Source organism: Erpetoichthys calabaricus, chromosome 3 (assembly GCF_900747795.2).
Source record: "Erpetoichthys calabaricus chromosome 3, fErpCal1.3, whole genome shotgun sequence".
Taxonomy (NCBI): Eukaryota; Metazoa; Chordata; class Cladistia; order Polypteriformes; family Polypteridae; genus Erpetoichthys; species Erpetoichthys calabaricus.
In genome coordinates this window covers 213,331,665-213,349,170 of record NC_041396.2, presented here as the reverse complement: position 1 = coordinate 213,349,170, position 17,506 = coordinate 213,331,665, and the positions used below count along the sequence as shown (strand labels likewise).

Genomic DNA, 17,506 nt, shown 5'->3' with positions numbered 1-17,506 from the left:
ACGGTTACAGTTTTAAATGGTTGTGTTCTAACTCGCTATAATGGAAGCATAAAGTCAGAGACCTAAACAAACATTATTCAAAGGCCAGACATACTGGATTAACTCTCCTTCAAGTAAGGTACAAAAAGTCAAGAATTCACGTTAAATTCAAATAGTTCTACTCCTATTTTATTGTTTTATGGTATCTCAAAAACAGTCTAGAGTAGATTCCACTTCTGGAAATTTACTTAATTTTGTATTGTCCAAAAGAATTATCACACAGCATTCATGTTTAGTTTTTAAGGAATGCTAATATTAGAATTAATAATTATATATACATAATTGTTAGTACATTTATAAATGTATTAATGTAGAAAAACTGTGCCATGCCACTATTTGTCTGAGAAAAAATATGAAAGAAATTAAACATTATTGGATTATTCTATGATAAAAAATGATGCTATAGTTTTGATCTTAAAACAGATGTGTAGAAGCAATGTAAACACTTTAGAAACACAGCATGTTTAAATATTAGTGTCATTTTTGCAAGGACCTTAATAAATAGACTGGAAATACGATTATATATGATTTTTCTTTGTATTACAGACTAAAAGAAATTTACTGCCTAAGGACATTTTTCCAGATATTATACTTTTATTAGTGATGATTATCAAAGAGTAACCATACAAAAGGTGCTTGCTTTTCATTTCCATATCTGACCTACTTTAAATGTAAAGACATACATTAAAAAAAAACCTCTCACCCAATGCCAGGGCAAGAAGGAGCAAATACATGTACATGTATTTAAACTTGTACAAAGTTATTTGAGCAAGATTGGAAGCATCATTGATTTAGCAGTCCTTAAAGGAATTATGATTATTAAAGTAACTGCAGACTTATCTTATTTGAAATAACAATATAAAATACTTAGAAACATCTGCTTAAATGTGTGTCAGAAAATTTAAGACATTAGACGCTCTCAGATTCTTAACTAAAAAGCAACACTATAAATTTCTGAGTGACACAATTCCTCCAACCCTGTAATTCTTCAGTACATCCAGAAAATATACTCACCTGACTAACGCAGCTTGCCTGACTTAGCGTGCTTACTGCTCTCATGTAGCTTTGATTCCTGGAACGAAACTTAGGGGAGTTATAGTTGCCTGCAGGATCCAAGCTGACATTAGTAGGCATCTCTCTTGCAGGTTGTAGTTGGTAACTCTGGCTAAATTTAGAAATAAGAGATATAATAATACAAATTAAATGGACCTCACAATGTTTAGTTATTAATACCACACATGGCTAACTTGAACTTTGGCATGTTTTAATCTACTTATCTTAAAAAGTCAGATCTCACAATAACCTTAAAACAAAATAAAAAATAAAGACAAATTAATATTTAATTATTTTTGCTTTGTATTTTCTTACAAAATTTTTAATCTTTTGAAAATACAGTATGTAATATTAAACAAGTCCTATAAAAATGTACCTAATTTCAGATGACTAAAATCACATGGTGAGAATTTAAATAATATTTTTAGATGCAGTAAGTTGGAAAATATAGGACACATTTTCAGATTTGCATTGTCACTATTGTACTATTCAAGGTGGTCAGAAAATCTAGCTGATAGTTAAAAAAATAAATACATAAAGGAATGAATCTGATATTACCATTGTAACATACATGCATTTTGGTTCCCTTCTGACACTTGGACCTCTGATCTCATTCCCCAGTACTGTATAAATCTTTGAGTTTTATAGTTTCTTTAAATGTTTTAATAATTTCCATAAAGAAGCATGGAGAAAGCAAACCATGGTAACCTTAAAATTACACACTTAAAATCTCTGCATAATATAAGTTTGCAGGCAATTACTGCAAAGCAGTTTTAAATACAAAGAAAGAAGTCACCCTGGACAAGGCACCAGTGAAAAGCAGAGCAGATTTCAACACACAGCCACACTCATTCACTCAGGGTGGATATTATTATATTATGTAAGACACTGGGATGTGGAAAGAAAACCAAAAGGGAACAAAATGCAGACGTGTAAAGAACCTGCAAATTCCACACAGACAATGACTGGCTGGAGATGCAAATCCAGTCCCATGTGCTGTGAGGCAGCAGAACTAACCACTGTACCATGGTGTAATCCAAATATGAAACCTCTATCTATCTTTCCATACTATTTATCAGGCACCAGATTACTTGGTAAATTCTATTCCTGAATAATCTGAGTCACCAGTGAAAACTACAGGAGTTTAATGTTGTCAGGTTACCCAAATAAAGATTATGGAAATTATATATGTAAAAAAAAGGTTTTAGTGGTAAAAAGAAAGTATACAATTTAAACCATGTATTTAAATAATAAAAATCTTCAATGTTATATTTCCACCAAAAAAGATAAAAAGAAAATTGTTACTAAAGGAAGCTGACCAGGTATTTACTGCTGCTGTCTCACTGGCCCAAGTTCCCGAGTTCAGTTGCCACCTAAATAATTATTCTTTGCAATGTAAAGTCAGATGTTCTTCTAACATCATCATATGACCATAAAAATTATTACTACAGTATTTTAAGAATATCTAAAATAGTTCCAGCTCACACAATCCATTGTATACACCCAAGCTTTAGAGGCCAATGTCATGGGGAGCTGGAGACTATTATAGACACTATATGTGTAAAGCCAAAATCAGACATTCCTCAGTTAATAAATACAGTATTTATGGTTCACTATTTTCCTATTAAGCGTAGAGATTACCCCATAAAATGGCAGATTCATTAGTTTTCTCTTTCATTTTGTCCTTTTCCAATCTCCCATATTCTCATTTTACATGAACTGTAGCTCTTTTGCCTTTTACTACTCTCTTTCTACTCTTGGGAATTGCATTCTAGTTTTGCTCCAACTGTTCTAAACTTTTTACCTCATTTTCCTGTAAACCTAGCATATGATAAAGGATGAAGTTAACAATCCACTGACTATGCACTCTAATATAAAGAAGCATTACCTTATAATCCTTCACATGGCATTTTAAAACATAACATTTACCATAACTTTAAGAAAATTCCTTAACTATAATTTGCTTTTCCCACAAATCCCTGTTTGTTTTTTTTTTACCAAAAAACTTCAATGCTGAAACTATCATGTTTTATACTTTTGGGACTTTGAAGTCAGACACCATATAATACAACAGTATTGGACACAAAATATTTGACCCCGACCCCAACAATTTTATCTCCACGCAATAAATTCTCATGTTTTCCAGTCTACTACTGGATTATATTCTACATTATATATTATGAATCTTCCAAAATTAAAAACAGATTTGTTCCTGATTCAAAGCACCAACCTTAAGAGTGACTGGTGGGGAAATACATTCATTTATTCCCTGGGTAATACAGTATTGTCCATCATCTATTGAAGAAATCTTAATTTTGCAATTAATTGGTATCATGGAATAATGATCTAATAAAAGTCTCTACTGCTCCTGAGTCTAACAAGCCAGATAATTTTACAGACTTGCTTACTTGTTACAAGTAGGAGCACATTATTGTAGCGGTAATGTCTTTTAACTATCTCATACCGGAGTTTGTGAGATGGACAACTTCATTTCGCTTTGGTCAGTTTTGCTTACTGTTTTTTTTTTTTTTTACTTTTCTTGCTTTGAATGAAAAAGTTTAGATTTTTTAGAATTTTGGGCCTTTTGTATTTAAAAATTAATGTATTTGGGCATTTGTAATTGCAGGCCTTGTACATTGTTTGAAATTCTTTTGTGTAGTTTAGACTTTTTTGTATTTTCTCAATTGCATTTGTAAGCACAGATGGATTTTGGCTGTTTAATAGGTTTGGTTAAAACCTAAAAATATTTTATATGTTGATGGGAATACTAAATAAAATGTACAGTTTTTAGTTTTTATGATTATTATAAAAAAATCACATTTTTTTTGTTCACATCATCAAAACACCATTTTGTTTCTACATTCTTGTTTTTCTTGATTTTATCTATGTTGTTCAAAGTTACCACAGCCATGGTTGGTGAAAAGATTTGTTACGGAAGGACTCTATCAGTTTTGGATTTTAGAGCCAAAAACAATTATTATACCAGGAAACTCAAAATTGGAGTAAAAATGAACACTGCTATAGAATAGTGTACGATTATTAAGTATAAGTACTTTGTAATTGTAGGCTTGGATTATTTTATTATATAGCCTAGTGTTTGTTTACTTTACTGATAGACAAAGACAATGAAAGGACAAATTAATCAATAATTTATTTGTAACAGGATTATTTATTTATAAAATAACACACCACAGATCCTCAAGAAACAGTAACAAAATCATAGTGACAGAAATTGACAGACCTTTTTTATTTATAAGAAAATGCGTTTTAGATATTTTTGATAATTTTATGATAATTTCTAAATATGATCCAACATACAACAAATGGAATTTTACGTTAGTATTTCACTGAGGTACTGAGCCGGTAAGTGGTTACGTGACAAAAGAACGAACGACTCGAAAGACTCAAGGTATAAACTAATCAATTCTGTTTCCGGCTCAGACTGCATACTAGGTTAAGCTTATGGGGCTGTCACGTGATGAACGAACGACTCGAACCCGAAGACTCGAGAGATGAACTAATCAATTCTTTTTCTGGCTCAGACTGCCTTGGTTAGCTAATTGGGCTGTCACATGATGAACGAACGACTCAAACCCGAAAACTTGTCAGATAAGAGGCGAGGTGAGCGAATCATAGACTAAAGATCCAGGTAAACAATGAATTAATATTTTCTGTTTCTTATAGCATTATAGTTTTGTCTTGTTTGTAGTGTGATCAACATTGGTGTAAGCAGTAGATGTGTTAGGGAGGTAACAGGTAACATTTTAATTATATTTTGCTAAAATGAATGAAATGAACGAAATGACTCGAAAAAGGATTCATTCATTTTGCTGAACGAGACTCAAAGGTCCGAGTCGGTAAAATGATCCGAACTTCCCATCACTACTTTACAGCACCTCTCAAGCTCCATCAGGTTGAATGGGAAGCGTCTGTGCACAGCCATTTTAAGATCTCTCCAGAGATGTTCAATCGGATTCAAGTCTGGGCTCTGGCTGGGCCACTCAAGGACATTCACAGAGTTGTCCTGAAGCCACTCCTTTGATATCTTGGCTGTGTGCTTAGGGTCGTTGTCCTGCTGAAAGATGAACCGTTGCCCCAATCTGAGGTCAAGAGTGCTCTGGAGCAGGTTTTTATCCAGGATGTCTCTGTACATTGCTGCAGTCATCTTTCCCTTTATCCTGACTAGTCTCCCAGTCCCTGCCGCTGAAAAACATCCCCACAGCATGATGCTGCCACCACCATGCTTCACTATAGTGATGGTATTGGCCTGGTGATGAGTGGTGCCTGGTTTCCTCCAAACGTGACGCCTGGCATTCGCACCAAAGAGTTCAATCTTTGTCTCAACAGACCAGAGAATTTTCTTTCTCATGATCTGAGAATCCTTCAGGTGCCTTTTGGCAAACTCTAGGTGGGCTGCCACGTGCCTTTTACTAAGGATTGGCTTCCGCCTGGCCACTCTACCATACAGGCCTGATTGGTGGAGAGATGGTTGTCCTTCTCAAAGGTTCTCCTCTCTCCACAGAGGACCTCTGGAGCTCTGACAGAGTGACCATCGGGTTCTTGGTCACCTCCCTGACTAAGGCCCTTCTCCCCCGATCGCTCAGTTTAGATCGCCGGCCAGCTCTTGGAAGAGTCCTGGTGGTTTCGAACTTCTCCAACTTACGGATGATGGAGGCCACTATGCTCATTGGGACCTTCAAAGCAGCAAAAAAAATTTTTTGTAACCTTCCCCAGATTTGTGCCTTGAGACAATCCTGTCTCAGAGACAATTCCTTTGACTTCATGCTTGGTTTGTGCTCTGACATGAACTGTCAACTGTGGGACCTTATATAGACAGGTGTGTGCCTTTCCAAATCATGTCCAATCAACTGAATTTACCACAGGTGGACTCCAATTAAGCTGCAGAAACATCTCAAGGATGATCAGGGGAAACAGGATGCACCTGAGCTCAATTTTGAACTTCATGGCAAAGGCTGTAAATACTTATGTATTTATGTGCTTTCTCCATTTTTTTATTTTTAATAAATTTGCAAAAAGCTCAAGTAAACTTTTTTCACGTTGTCATTATGGGGTGTTGTGTGTAGAATTCTGGTAAAAAAATGAATTTGATCCATTTTGGAATAAGGCTGTAACATAACAAAATGTGGAAAGAGTGATGTGCTGTGAATACTTTCCGGATGCACTGTATAAACAGAATTGTACAAAATCGCAAATTCTTTCCTGTTTTGTCATAATAAATTGTCAAACCATCTATCACACATTTAAAAAAAAGAAAAAAAAGAGACATGCTTCAATTATGTGGTTAAGATTCAGTGACAAAAAATATTTGTTGTTAACAAGTGGGCATGGGTAAAAAAATAAATTTTCCAATTAATTGTTATTTTTCGTTTAAATGATTCGATATTGATTCTTAAAGACTCAAGATTGAATCTCTAGCTTGTTCAATTACTATATGTAGATTTTTGCTTATCTTTGCTTTTGGTGTTCAATCCAGTAGATAGCGCTAACCGCCTGTTAAGTCTTTCTATAGAAAAAGCATCTTAGTATCTCACATAAAATGATGTGTCCTCTTTAACTGAAATCAGCATCTTAGACGCTTAAATCTGTCACGGATTCAAACTATGCATCGGTATAGAACAACTGGATAAAAGCAAAGTCATATTATAAGCTATTCAACTCAGAATTTTTAATTATTGTTGTAACACAACAAGTTTGAGAAATCATTTACCCTGATGTCACCCATAAACGTAATCTCAGTCAACATCCAAACGAGTACAGCCTAAACAATCTATACTAGAAATGGCGGGTATCTCAAAGCTTCCATTAATTCACCTTGTGCCCAGAAAATAATACATAATACACAATAATACACAATATGGCATCTACAGTATAGCAGTTTTTATCTGTAAAGATAAGACACCCTACACCGTTGTCGAAAACTGTATTTCTTCTTAAATGTCATTTGATTCTTATGCATATGATATGAAGTCACTATGTTGACACCCTTCAAATAAAGTGTTACTTAAATTTGTCATATTATATTGATGTTCTCTATGCATGGTAAATAATTTCTTAAAAAAAGCCACCACTTTAAATGCATCAGTGCACGCTAATTCAGTCAAGATAAAATGAATATTGAATTGAATCAGGGCAATGTGAATCAGAATCTAATTGAATTGGAATATCAATGCTAATTCCCAGCCCCATTGACAAGTTTTTCATGGTCTTTTGTCATATATACTGTATGTAACTTTTCAGAGGCTCTTGACTTTGAGGGTAGCAAGTGCAAGGGCATTTATTATATATTTTATGATTGAACACACTTCCCAAATGCAAACCTCAAGCACATGTAAAGAATATGTATATGTAAAGAATGTCTTTTAAAGCCTATCATTTTATGATGGCAGAGATATGGAGAAAAAAAAGAATTTTTATGTTCATGTAGTTTCACTTCAAATAAGGGCTTTTGGTAAAGTTCAAAATGTTTATTTGTTTAGTCTTGCAAAAACATTTTAACTAATTTTATTTCATGAAACATTTGTTAATTTAATATTTTAAGTTTATGTGAAATATTTAGGATAACTAAGGCTGAATGTTTCAACAGTAAGTTTTTTCACGCAATTTAAGTGAAGCATTATAAAAAATAAGCTTAAAGGATAATAATGCGGTTGTTTTTTCATTTAACCTTTATTAGAATATAACATTTGTTCAACAGAAAATATAAATGTAAAAATCAGAATCACAGAAAAGCAAATACCAAAAATCAGAAAATGGAAAAAAAATTAAATGGAATTTGAGAAAAAATAAAATGGAATCCATTGTACTCCTTTCTTCTTTACAAAATAATGAATGACTTCTCCCAATATTTACAAAGTATTTACTTTAGGTAACAGCTGAATACTTAGTATTTGAGCACAGCATGATTTTATCAGAGCTGCTGCTGAGGCAGGGCATACTGCTTTCTCATAATACATGTTAAACTCAATATTTTCTGTTTATGCTGCATTTTCTTTTTACCATGATATATTTGTAATTATTTTATCATACATTAGGTTAAATGCAAGTACTGTGACAAAGTATTTGCCTCCTTCCTAATTCCTAAACTTTGGAACTGAATGTTATCAGAAATTTTAAACAAAATTCAATAAAGTAAAGATCACCTGAATAAATAAGTATTTCAACTGATTTCATTTATCTAATGACCAAAGTTATCCAACTGGCACTGTTTGACTAAAGAATTGCTCCCATTTACATAAACCCATTTTTTTAAATGCATAAGTCACAAACAGAAAGTAAGGCACAGTTCAGGCAAACTACTATGTTCCTAAAAAAATGACAAGTACACTTGGTCAGAATATTATATATATTAGGACAACAAAAGAGGTTTACCAGAGACCAGTCATGATTATTTTAGTATAGCGTTAATTAATTCCTGCCAAATTAAGAAAAAAGTTTCTATCAACACATACATATCCTTCATATAAAAATCTGTAAATATCTGGATATCTAGTAGCTTCCACAGATAGAAAGCTAAAATATATAATTATTATGAATGTTGCAGATCACTAGCATCTCTACTTTAAATTGTCTCATACACTGGACCCAAATCTTCAGATAATTGTGGAGCACTGTGTTGCTTGTACACTGGCAGTAATCAGTATTTACTGGAGCGCACAGCTAATTATACACAGAGAATTTTGACCATATTCTCTTTTCCATAGCTAACCAACTTTCAGCATTTGCATAGTTGTGGCCCTGCAGTAGAACTAAAGCATTTAATATTGTGCCAGTTGCTGCTTTAGATGTTTTTAAAGTCATCTTTTAATGTGTGGCTGTTTTGAAAACCACTTTAACTTTTCATAAAAAGGGTTTGTTACTATATAGGTATAATTTGAAAAAGATACAGGAACTTTTGGTGGGAATGTATATTGTAAGAATATTAAATAAACGCAAACACTTTCACGGCCTACAACTATAGACATCTCTCCTCATTTCCTTAGAAAAGAGTAGGACTTCAATAACGCACATAGCCCTTATGACTGCCCATACACCGTGGAGTTGAGACAGCCCTCCTGGACTATTTTTAGCCTATACTGATATGCCAAGAATTCCAGCAAAACTCAGTACGCAAAAAAACGTACAATCTTCCTTTACAAAAACAATCCTTAAACTATGCCGTTTCTCAACCAGTCAAACTCACACAATTGATTCTGCATTACATGTATTTAATCAGTATAACCCCTCCCCTTCCTTCCATATATTCATCTCTTTGACAACCTTGTAGTAATCCTGACGCGAAGACTGCAATTTTCAGTACACTCTTCAGTTGACGATTTGATAAACACTCACAGTTTCACTAGGAGCATCGGCAAAAATGTGTGGTCATCAAAGACAGCCACACCTACAATTTTTCTTTCCCTAACCACTTTGTGACAACAGTTTCATTGCCTTCCTGGATTACAGTTTTCATTTTATACTATGTCTTTTGCTCTCATCGTCGATTGTGTTTAGCCAGATTGCATTCACCAGGCACCATTTTCCATCTCTTTATTTCAATAAGGGGTACACTGCTGTTGTACTGGAAGTATATGTTCATCCTATGCCACAAACTACAGGGAAGATCCTCAGAGGCTGCAAATTTTTGTTCCAACTCAATTTATTAATTCAAAACAACTTATTACAGCTCAAGCAACATCTTTGGCTTCACTTTCATTAACTAATTTTCATTAACTCATTAGCTAACATTTCTAACCGTCAGTTGTTTCTTTCGGCCTTGAACAGAGGCATTCTGTTTTTAGCTGCTTCTTGTTTTTCAATCAGCTCACAATTAACAATGAGATGCAAATGACAAAGAAGCCAGAAGTTCACCATCTAATTCAGCATTTCTCAAGTTCAGATCACGGGCTGACTGTGGTGGCAGGTTTTCGTTCCAACCAATTTCTGCTTTATTTGGTCTATTACTTTATTTAAGTAAACCATAACTTTCCCTATTTATGTTTTGGTGTCAATTTACAAATTACAAAAGAATGTAGCAAACATTTATATATGGGTATTACATATTAAATGGAAATAATTTAGTGTTTTTTGAAACTTGGTTTTAAGATTTTCATTATAACTCCCATGACTTTTATTCTGCCTTTATTTTTAGGTCATTATATTTGATTATTTAGATAATTATCAGTTAATTATTTCTGATTATTGAAGCTGTTGTTTAGTAATGAACATGTTAGCTTAAAGTAACTTTCAGCGTCAATTGACACTTCCATCACATGTATCCTCGTCGTTAATTGTAATTGTCAAATTACAATTAAAGTATCAAATTCAACGGGAAAAAAAATTGGTAATTTAATAAAGGCAATTAAGATGTAATCAGTATTTCTTTGTAATTAGAGTTAAGCTGCCGTGACTACTTTTTAAAGCTTAAAGCCTGAACTCTGGGTTAAATTGAAAATTGTAAATGTAAACAATACATGGAATATGGAGAAGTAACACCTTAACAACAGCTTTAACAAACATACTGCATTAATTTAAATGGTGAGACCAATGAAGCATTAAATATTGGGTAGTAAATTAATCATGACGATAGACAGATACTTTATTAATCCCAAGGGGAAATTCACATACTCCAGCAGCAGCATAAAAAACAATATTAAATTAAAGGGTGATAAAAATGCAGATATAACAGACAATAACTCTGTATAATGTTAACGTTTAAAGTGGAATTGAAGAGTCGCATAGTGTGGGGGAGGAACGATCTCCTCAGTCTGTCAATGGAGCAGGACAGTGACAGCAGTCTGTCACTGAAGCTGCTCCTCTGTCTGGAGATGATACTGTTTAGTGGATGCAGTGGATTCTCCATGACTGACAGAAGCCTGCTCAGTGCCCGTCGCTCCGCCACAGATGTCAAACTGTCCAGCTTCGTGCCTACAATAGAGCCTGCCTTCCTCACCAGTTTGTCCAGGCGTGAGGCGTCCCTCTTCTTTATGCTGCCTCCCCAGCACACCACCGCGTAGAAGAGGGCACTTGCCACATCCGTCTGATAGAACATCTGCAGCATCTTATTGCAGATGTTGAAAGACGCCAGCCTTCTAAGGAAGTATAGTCGGCTCTGTCCTCTCTTGCATTGAGCATCAGTATTGGCAGTCCAGTTCAGTTTATCATCCAGCTGCACTCCCAGGTATTTATAGGTCTGCACCCTCTGCACACAGTCACCTCTGATAATCACGGGGTCCATGAGGGGCCTGGTCCTCCTAAAATTCACCACCAGCTCCTTGGTTTTGCTGGTGTTCAGTGGTTTGAGTCGTACCCTTTAACAAAGTCCTTGTTTAGGTTCCTATACTCCTCCTCCTGCCCACTCCTGATGCAGCCCACGATAGCAATGTCGTCAGCGAACTTTTGCACGTGGCAGGAGTCTGATGTATATAGGCTGAACGGGACCGGAGAAAGCACAGTCCCCTGCGGCGCTCCTGTGCTGCTGACTACAATGTCAGATCTGCAGTTCCCGAGACGCACATACTGAGGTCTGTCTGTAAGATAGTTCACGATCCATGCCACCAGGTATGAATCTAATCCCATCTCTGTCAGCTTGTCCCTAAGGAGCAGAGTTTGGATGGTGCTGAAGGCGCTAGAGAAGTCCAGGAACATAATACTTAATGCACCACTGCCTCTGTCCAAGTGGGAGAGTGATCGGTGTAGCATGTAGATGATGGCATCCTCTGCTCCCACCTTTTCCTGGTATGTGAACTGCAGAGGGTCAAGGGCATGGCGGACCTGTGGCCTCAGGAGGTGAAGCAGCAGCCGCTCCATGGTCTTCATCACATGTGACGTCAGGGCAACAGGCCTGAAGTCATTCAGCTCACTAGGACATGATACATTTGGGACTGGAGTGATGCAAGATGTTTTCCAAAGCCTTAGGACTCTCCCCTGTTCCAGGCTCAGGTTGAAGATGCGCTGTAGAGGACTCCCCAGCTCCAACACACAGGCCTTCAACAGTCGTGGCGATACTCCATCTGGACCCAATGCTTTGCTGGTAAGAAGTCTCCTCCGCTCTCTGCTTACCAGGGCTGGTGTAATTGTGGGTGGGGGAAAACTCTCTCCTATGCTGGTATCAGCAGAAGGATGGGTGGAGGATGCAGTACTCTGAGGTGAGAGTGAGAGTGGGTTAGGGTGGTCAAACCTGCTAAAAAAGTTGTTCATCAGGTTTGCTTCAAGCTCCAGCCAGTGATGATCTTCATCCCATCACACACTTCCTTCATGCTGTTATTCTGCAACTTTTGCTCCAGTTTTTTCCTGTACTGCTCCTTCGCCGCCCTGAGCTGGACTCGGAGATCCTTCTGCATGTTCTTGAGCTCATGCTGATCACTGCCTTTAAAAGCCCTTTCCTTCTGGTTCAAAAGGCCCTTGATGTCACTTGTAATCCATGGCTTGTTGTTAACATAGCAGCATATTGTTCTTACTGCAACTGCAATGTCCATACAGAAGTTGATGTAGTCAGTAGTGCAGTCAACAACCTCCTCAATGTTCTCACTATATGATCCCTGCAGGATATCCCAGTCCGTAGTTCCAAAGCAGTCTCTCAGAGCTTGCTCTGCCTCAAGGGACCACTTCCTGAATGAGCGTGTGGTTGTAGGTAGCTCCCTCACTCTTGGTTTGTAGTGAGGCTTAAGCAGAACCAGGTCATGATCTGCTTTCCCCAAGTGCAGGCAGCGGGGTGGCGCTGTATGCATCCTTAACGTTTGTATAAAGTAGGTCAATTATCCTATTTCCCCAGGTGTTATAATCCACATACTGGGAGAAGGCAGGTAATGTTTTGTCCAGCGTCGCATGGTTAAAATCTCCAGAGATTAGCACAAGCACCTCCGGGTGCTGTGTTTGTAGTTTAGCAACCTCGGAATGGATGATTTCACCCGCTATCTCCATGTCCGCGCGAGGAGAGATGTACACAATAACAACAATGACGTGTCCAAACACTCTGGGCAAGTAACAGGGACACAGACTTACGGCCAACAGTTCGATGTTCCTGCAGCAACTGCAGATTTTGACGTTTACATGTCCAGGGTTGCACCGCCTTGTGTTCACATAGAGAGCGAGTCCTTCTCCTTTCTGCTTCCCGCAGGTATTTGCGTCTCTGTCCACTCTAACTGTGCTAAACCCAGCTAGTTCCATGTTAGCATCTGGGATGCTAGTTGTTAGCTATATTTCACAAAAACACAACAAACTGCATTCTCTGTAGGTACTGACATTTTTCACCAGCGCAGCCAGTTCATCGATCTTATTTGGTAGTGAGTTCACATTTCCCAGGATCACAGAAGGCACCGAAGGCTTGTATCGCCACTTCCTTGCTAGCCGCTTAGCCTTTAGCTTAGCACTGGCTCTGCTGCCACAATACTGCCTTCTTACCTCATCAGGTAAATAGGGAACCACACCGGCACGGGCCTTTGTTCTCGGCGCTAGAAGTTGACTACCTAAATAGATGAGTCTCGGTGTGTAAAAATCCATGTCCAAGTAGTAAAAAGTGTCCAGGAAACGAGTCCATATAAAAGAAAGTGGTAGGAGTGATCAGAGAGATAGAGCAAAAGGTAAAAAGATAAAGAAGATAAAGTCCTACACGGAGCTGCTGGAAAGGTTGCCACTCACAGCAGTGCCTATTCTACTCGTATTCTTTAGGTAACCTATAGCCCTGCTTTCCACGGTGGTCATATCTTTGAAATATTAAGAGTTTAATCTTACAACAAATAGGTTTTTAAGGTAAGTGTTGACCAAGCTATACATGATTTAATGGTAAACAGGCTTTTTTTGAGTCTAAAATGAACTAAATAGAAACAAAACTAAAAACTAGAGAACTTGAATGTTAAGGTCACTCGATTATCCTTACGGTGCCTGTAGATACATGGATATTGTATGAGTACATACAATAGTGATCAGACTAAAAATCATTTTGTTAACAAGTAATAATTGTATTAATGAATAATTGTGCATTCAGGCGGACCTCTTATCCATCAACATGTTTGTTAACACTGTTACTGAAACATATTTGATAGCAAGTATTCATTCCTCTAGATTAAACTGATAAAAATGAAGCTTCTTTCTCTCTCACTCACTCACGCCGCTTCCAAGCAAGCAGAGGGCAAGACGTTGTTTCTTCCTCTCCTTTCTCACTCTCTTTCAAACTGCTGGCTTTAAGCATGAGTTCACAGTCACAGAGCCAGCATCAACTCACCAATCAGGCTGAACTTGGATTCTATACAACTAAGACAACAGGGATTCTAAAGTTGGCGTAGTTGTATAGGGACCCCAACACTTTGTCAATGGACAATGGCTGGCCAACATAAAATGAGTAAGAGGAGCCTATTTAAAGTTTTAAAATTGAGAAATGCAAAACTCACTAAAAAGTTTTTGGGGTTTCTGAAGGTTTTTTTTGGAGTGGAAAACAAGAAATATTGCCCCCCAAAGCATCATTCACATTTATGTGTTCACCTGTGTTTTTTTCTGCAGCAGCATAATGCAGGAAATTCATAGCACACCAGTAAAATCAATCACCGGTCAGCTTCAAAGGTGCTGGTTTCCCACTTTAGAAAATCCTTCCAATATATTTAATGCCTAAACATGCTTTATTTTGGGTATCTGCCTAATTTTGGACAATACCACTGCATCCAGGTGCATAATGGTGGTTTACATTAAAACTGGATACACAGCACACACGGACTTCTTTACCTCATGGTTTTATTATTCTCAAACTGTTGTACCATAAACCATTAAGGCAGCATTTAATAGAACGGAAAATTTTCAATTTCATATTAAAACAATTTAATATGTAAAGTAATGATGCTTGAAACAATTGGCCACTGATCTTAATCAGCTGATTTTCACTACAAAATACCCAATCAGTGATTAGTAAATTGGTTGATCACAAAAAACTTTTTTTTCAGAATTTGATTTTCTAATCTTTATAATTATTTAGCTTCAGTGCATACGTCTTTTTTTTTATGCTGCAAACTTCCTGTGAATAAAGATCAGCAAAGCAGACTTTTACCAGAGTGAGAGAGAAGACCAAAACTGTGTTTATCATTTGTTTGTGTGTGTCACACAGTATATGTTTAGGTAAGAAAAATGTACTGCATAATTAAAATGGTAATCCATATTTTATTTATTTATTTATAATTACTCATCAGAAATTAGGAAATCTACCTGGCTCACTGTAAAAAACAAAAAGCACTGGTATAAATATAGTAAAATTATATTTTAACAGTCCACTGAAATTAATTATTAAAACCTTTAAATTCATGTGTAATTACATTTAAGTAGCATTTAACTGCCAATATCAATTAATTGAATCAATGTGTTAGAATATATATAATTTTTTGTTAGGCGAATGGTGAAAACTACTTTTTAAATTAATCTTTATTTAAGATATGTACATTACAGACTAAATTAAACAATATAATTATGACAAGCATCTTATGTTCTTTTAGGCCATATGTATTATGGAAAAATATTTCCTCTACATATTATATTAGTGTTAAAAGTATGTATTTTATTGTATATTTATTTAAGTATTTTATGGTCACTGAATAAGTGTACATAATTTCATTTTGTCAATAAAAATCCTCTGGGTGGCCATGGGCCCAAACAGGGTTGAGCTTTAAACCTCTGATCCCGTGGCCCGGATGCAGACCAGGGTGGCTGCCCTCTCATGGTCCAGGGGAGGTATTGTCCCTTTCCTGGTCATTCCAGGCGTCCCAGCTGGGCAGGATCCCCAGCCATCTGCCACAGTATGTACAGCAAAACAAAGGGCAACAGGCAAGTTTAGATAAAGTATAAATGTATAAAATGGTATCTTTAGGCTGATTAATTTCAGTGGGAAATTATGACTAACAGAAAACTTTAAGCAGCACTTTGTGCACCCCAGACAATTTGGAAATTAACCTAGGTGCACCCTAGAACTTAATCCTTAATGGATTTAATGATTTAATGGATTTTAGGAGGACCAGGCCCCTCATGGACCCCGTGATCATCAGCGGTGACTGTGTGCAGAAAGTGCAGACCTATAAATATCTGGGAGTACAGCTGGATGATTAATTGGACTGGACTGCCAATACTGATGCTCTGTGCAAGAGAGGACAGAGCCGACTATACTTCCTTAGAAGGCTGGCGTCTTTCAACATCTACAATAAAATGCTTCAGATGTTCTATCAGACGGTTGTGACGAGCGCCCTCTTCTACGCGGTGGCGTGCTGGGGAGGCAGCATAAAGAAGAGGGACACCTCACGCCTGGACAAACTGGTGAGGAAGGCAGGCTCTATTGTAGGCACGGAGCTGGACAGTTTGACATCCATGGCAGAGCGACAGGCGCTGTACAGGCTTCTGTCAGTCATGGAGAATCCACTGCATCCACTAAACAGTATCATCTCCAGACAGAGGAGCAGCTTCAGTGACAGACTGCTGTCACTGTCCTGCTCCATTGACAGACTGAGGAGATCGTTCCTCCCCCACATTATGCGACTCTTCAATTCCACTTTAAACGTTAACATTATACAGAGTTATTGTCTGTTATATCTGCATTTTTATCACCCTTTAATTTAATAGTTTTTTATGCTGCTGCTGGAGTATGTGTGAATTTCCCCTTGGGATTAATAAAGTATCTATCTATCTATCTATCTATCTATCTATCTATCTATCTATCTATCTATCTATCTATCTATCTATCTATCTGTCTGTCTGTCTGTCTGTCTGTCTGTCTGTCTGTCTGTCTGTCTGTCTGTCTGTCTGTCTGTCTGTCTGTCTGTCTGTCTGTCTGTCTGTCTGTCTGTCTGTCTGTCTGTCTGTCTGTCTGTCTATCTATCTATCTATCTATCTATCTATCTATCTATCTAATCCATATGGAATTGTAACTTGGTGGCAAAGGCTACTCAGGTGTTCCAGATCTGTAAAAGCTCATTTTCATCTTATATCTAATTAATGCTTTAGTATTATAAACAATTGACAAAAGCTATTGATCATGTTTTCTCTCATTTAAAAAGATGCCTAGATTCCAGTAAAACGATGTGTATAGCTATATGTACCTAGCCAAATACGTTAAAATCTTGGAATGAAAATGGAAGAGGCTATTTCAAGTAGTACTGAAAACAGATTTCGCTGTCAAAGCTCAACATAAATTTACCACTGTCTTCTTCAGTCAATGACCAAGACAAGAAGTAGATGGCCTCATTAGGTGCCCCTGCATACCAGGATGAGAAGAAGCAAACTAACTCAGTTGCCAACCTGAACATTGCATACCCAGAGCTGTAATCCAGAAGCAGATGGTTAAAAAAATATATTGCTTTTCTTCAAACAGTACCTCTGGCTTTATAAAAGCCAAAATAATTGCAGAAAAGCAAGATTAAGAACTGTACATGTATCACAAAAAATCTTAAAA

At 36.8% G+C, this 17,506-nt stretch overlaps 1 protein-coding gene across 1 annotated transcript in view; it reads right to left on the bottom strand.

The window, feature by feature from the left end:
* dlgap2a (discs, large (Drosophila) homolog-associated protein 2a) overlaps positions 1-17,506 on the bottom strand; it is a 662,701-nt gene that overhangs the window by 112,220 nt on the left and 532,975 nt on the right. The window contains exon 4 of the mRNA XM_051925462.1: positions 1,054-1,204. Coding sequence (XP_051781422.1) covers positions 1,054-1,204 — 151 coding nt within the window. The remainder of the gene's footprint in view (positions 1-1,053; positions 1,205-17,506) is intronic.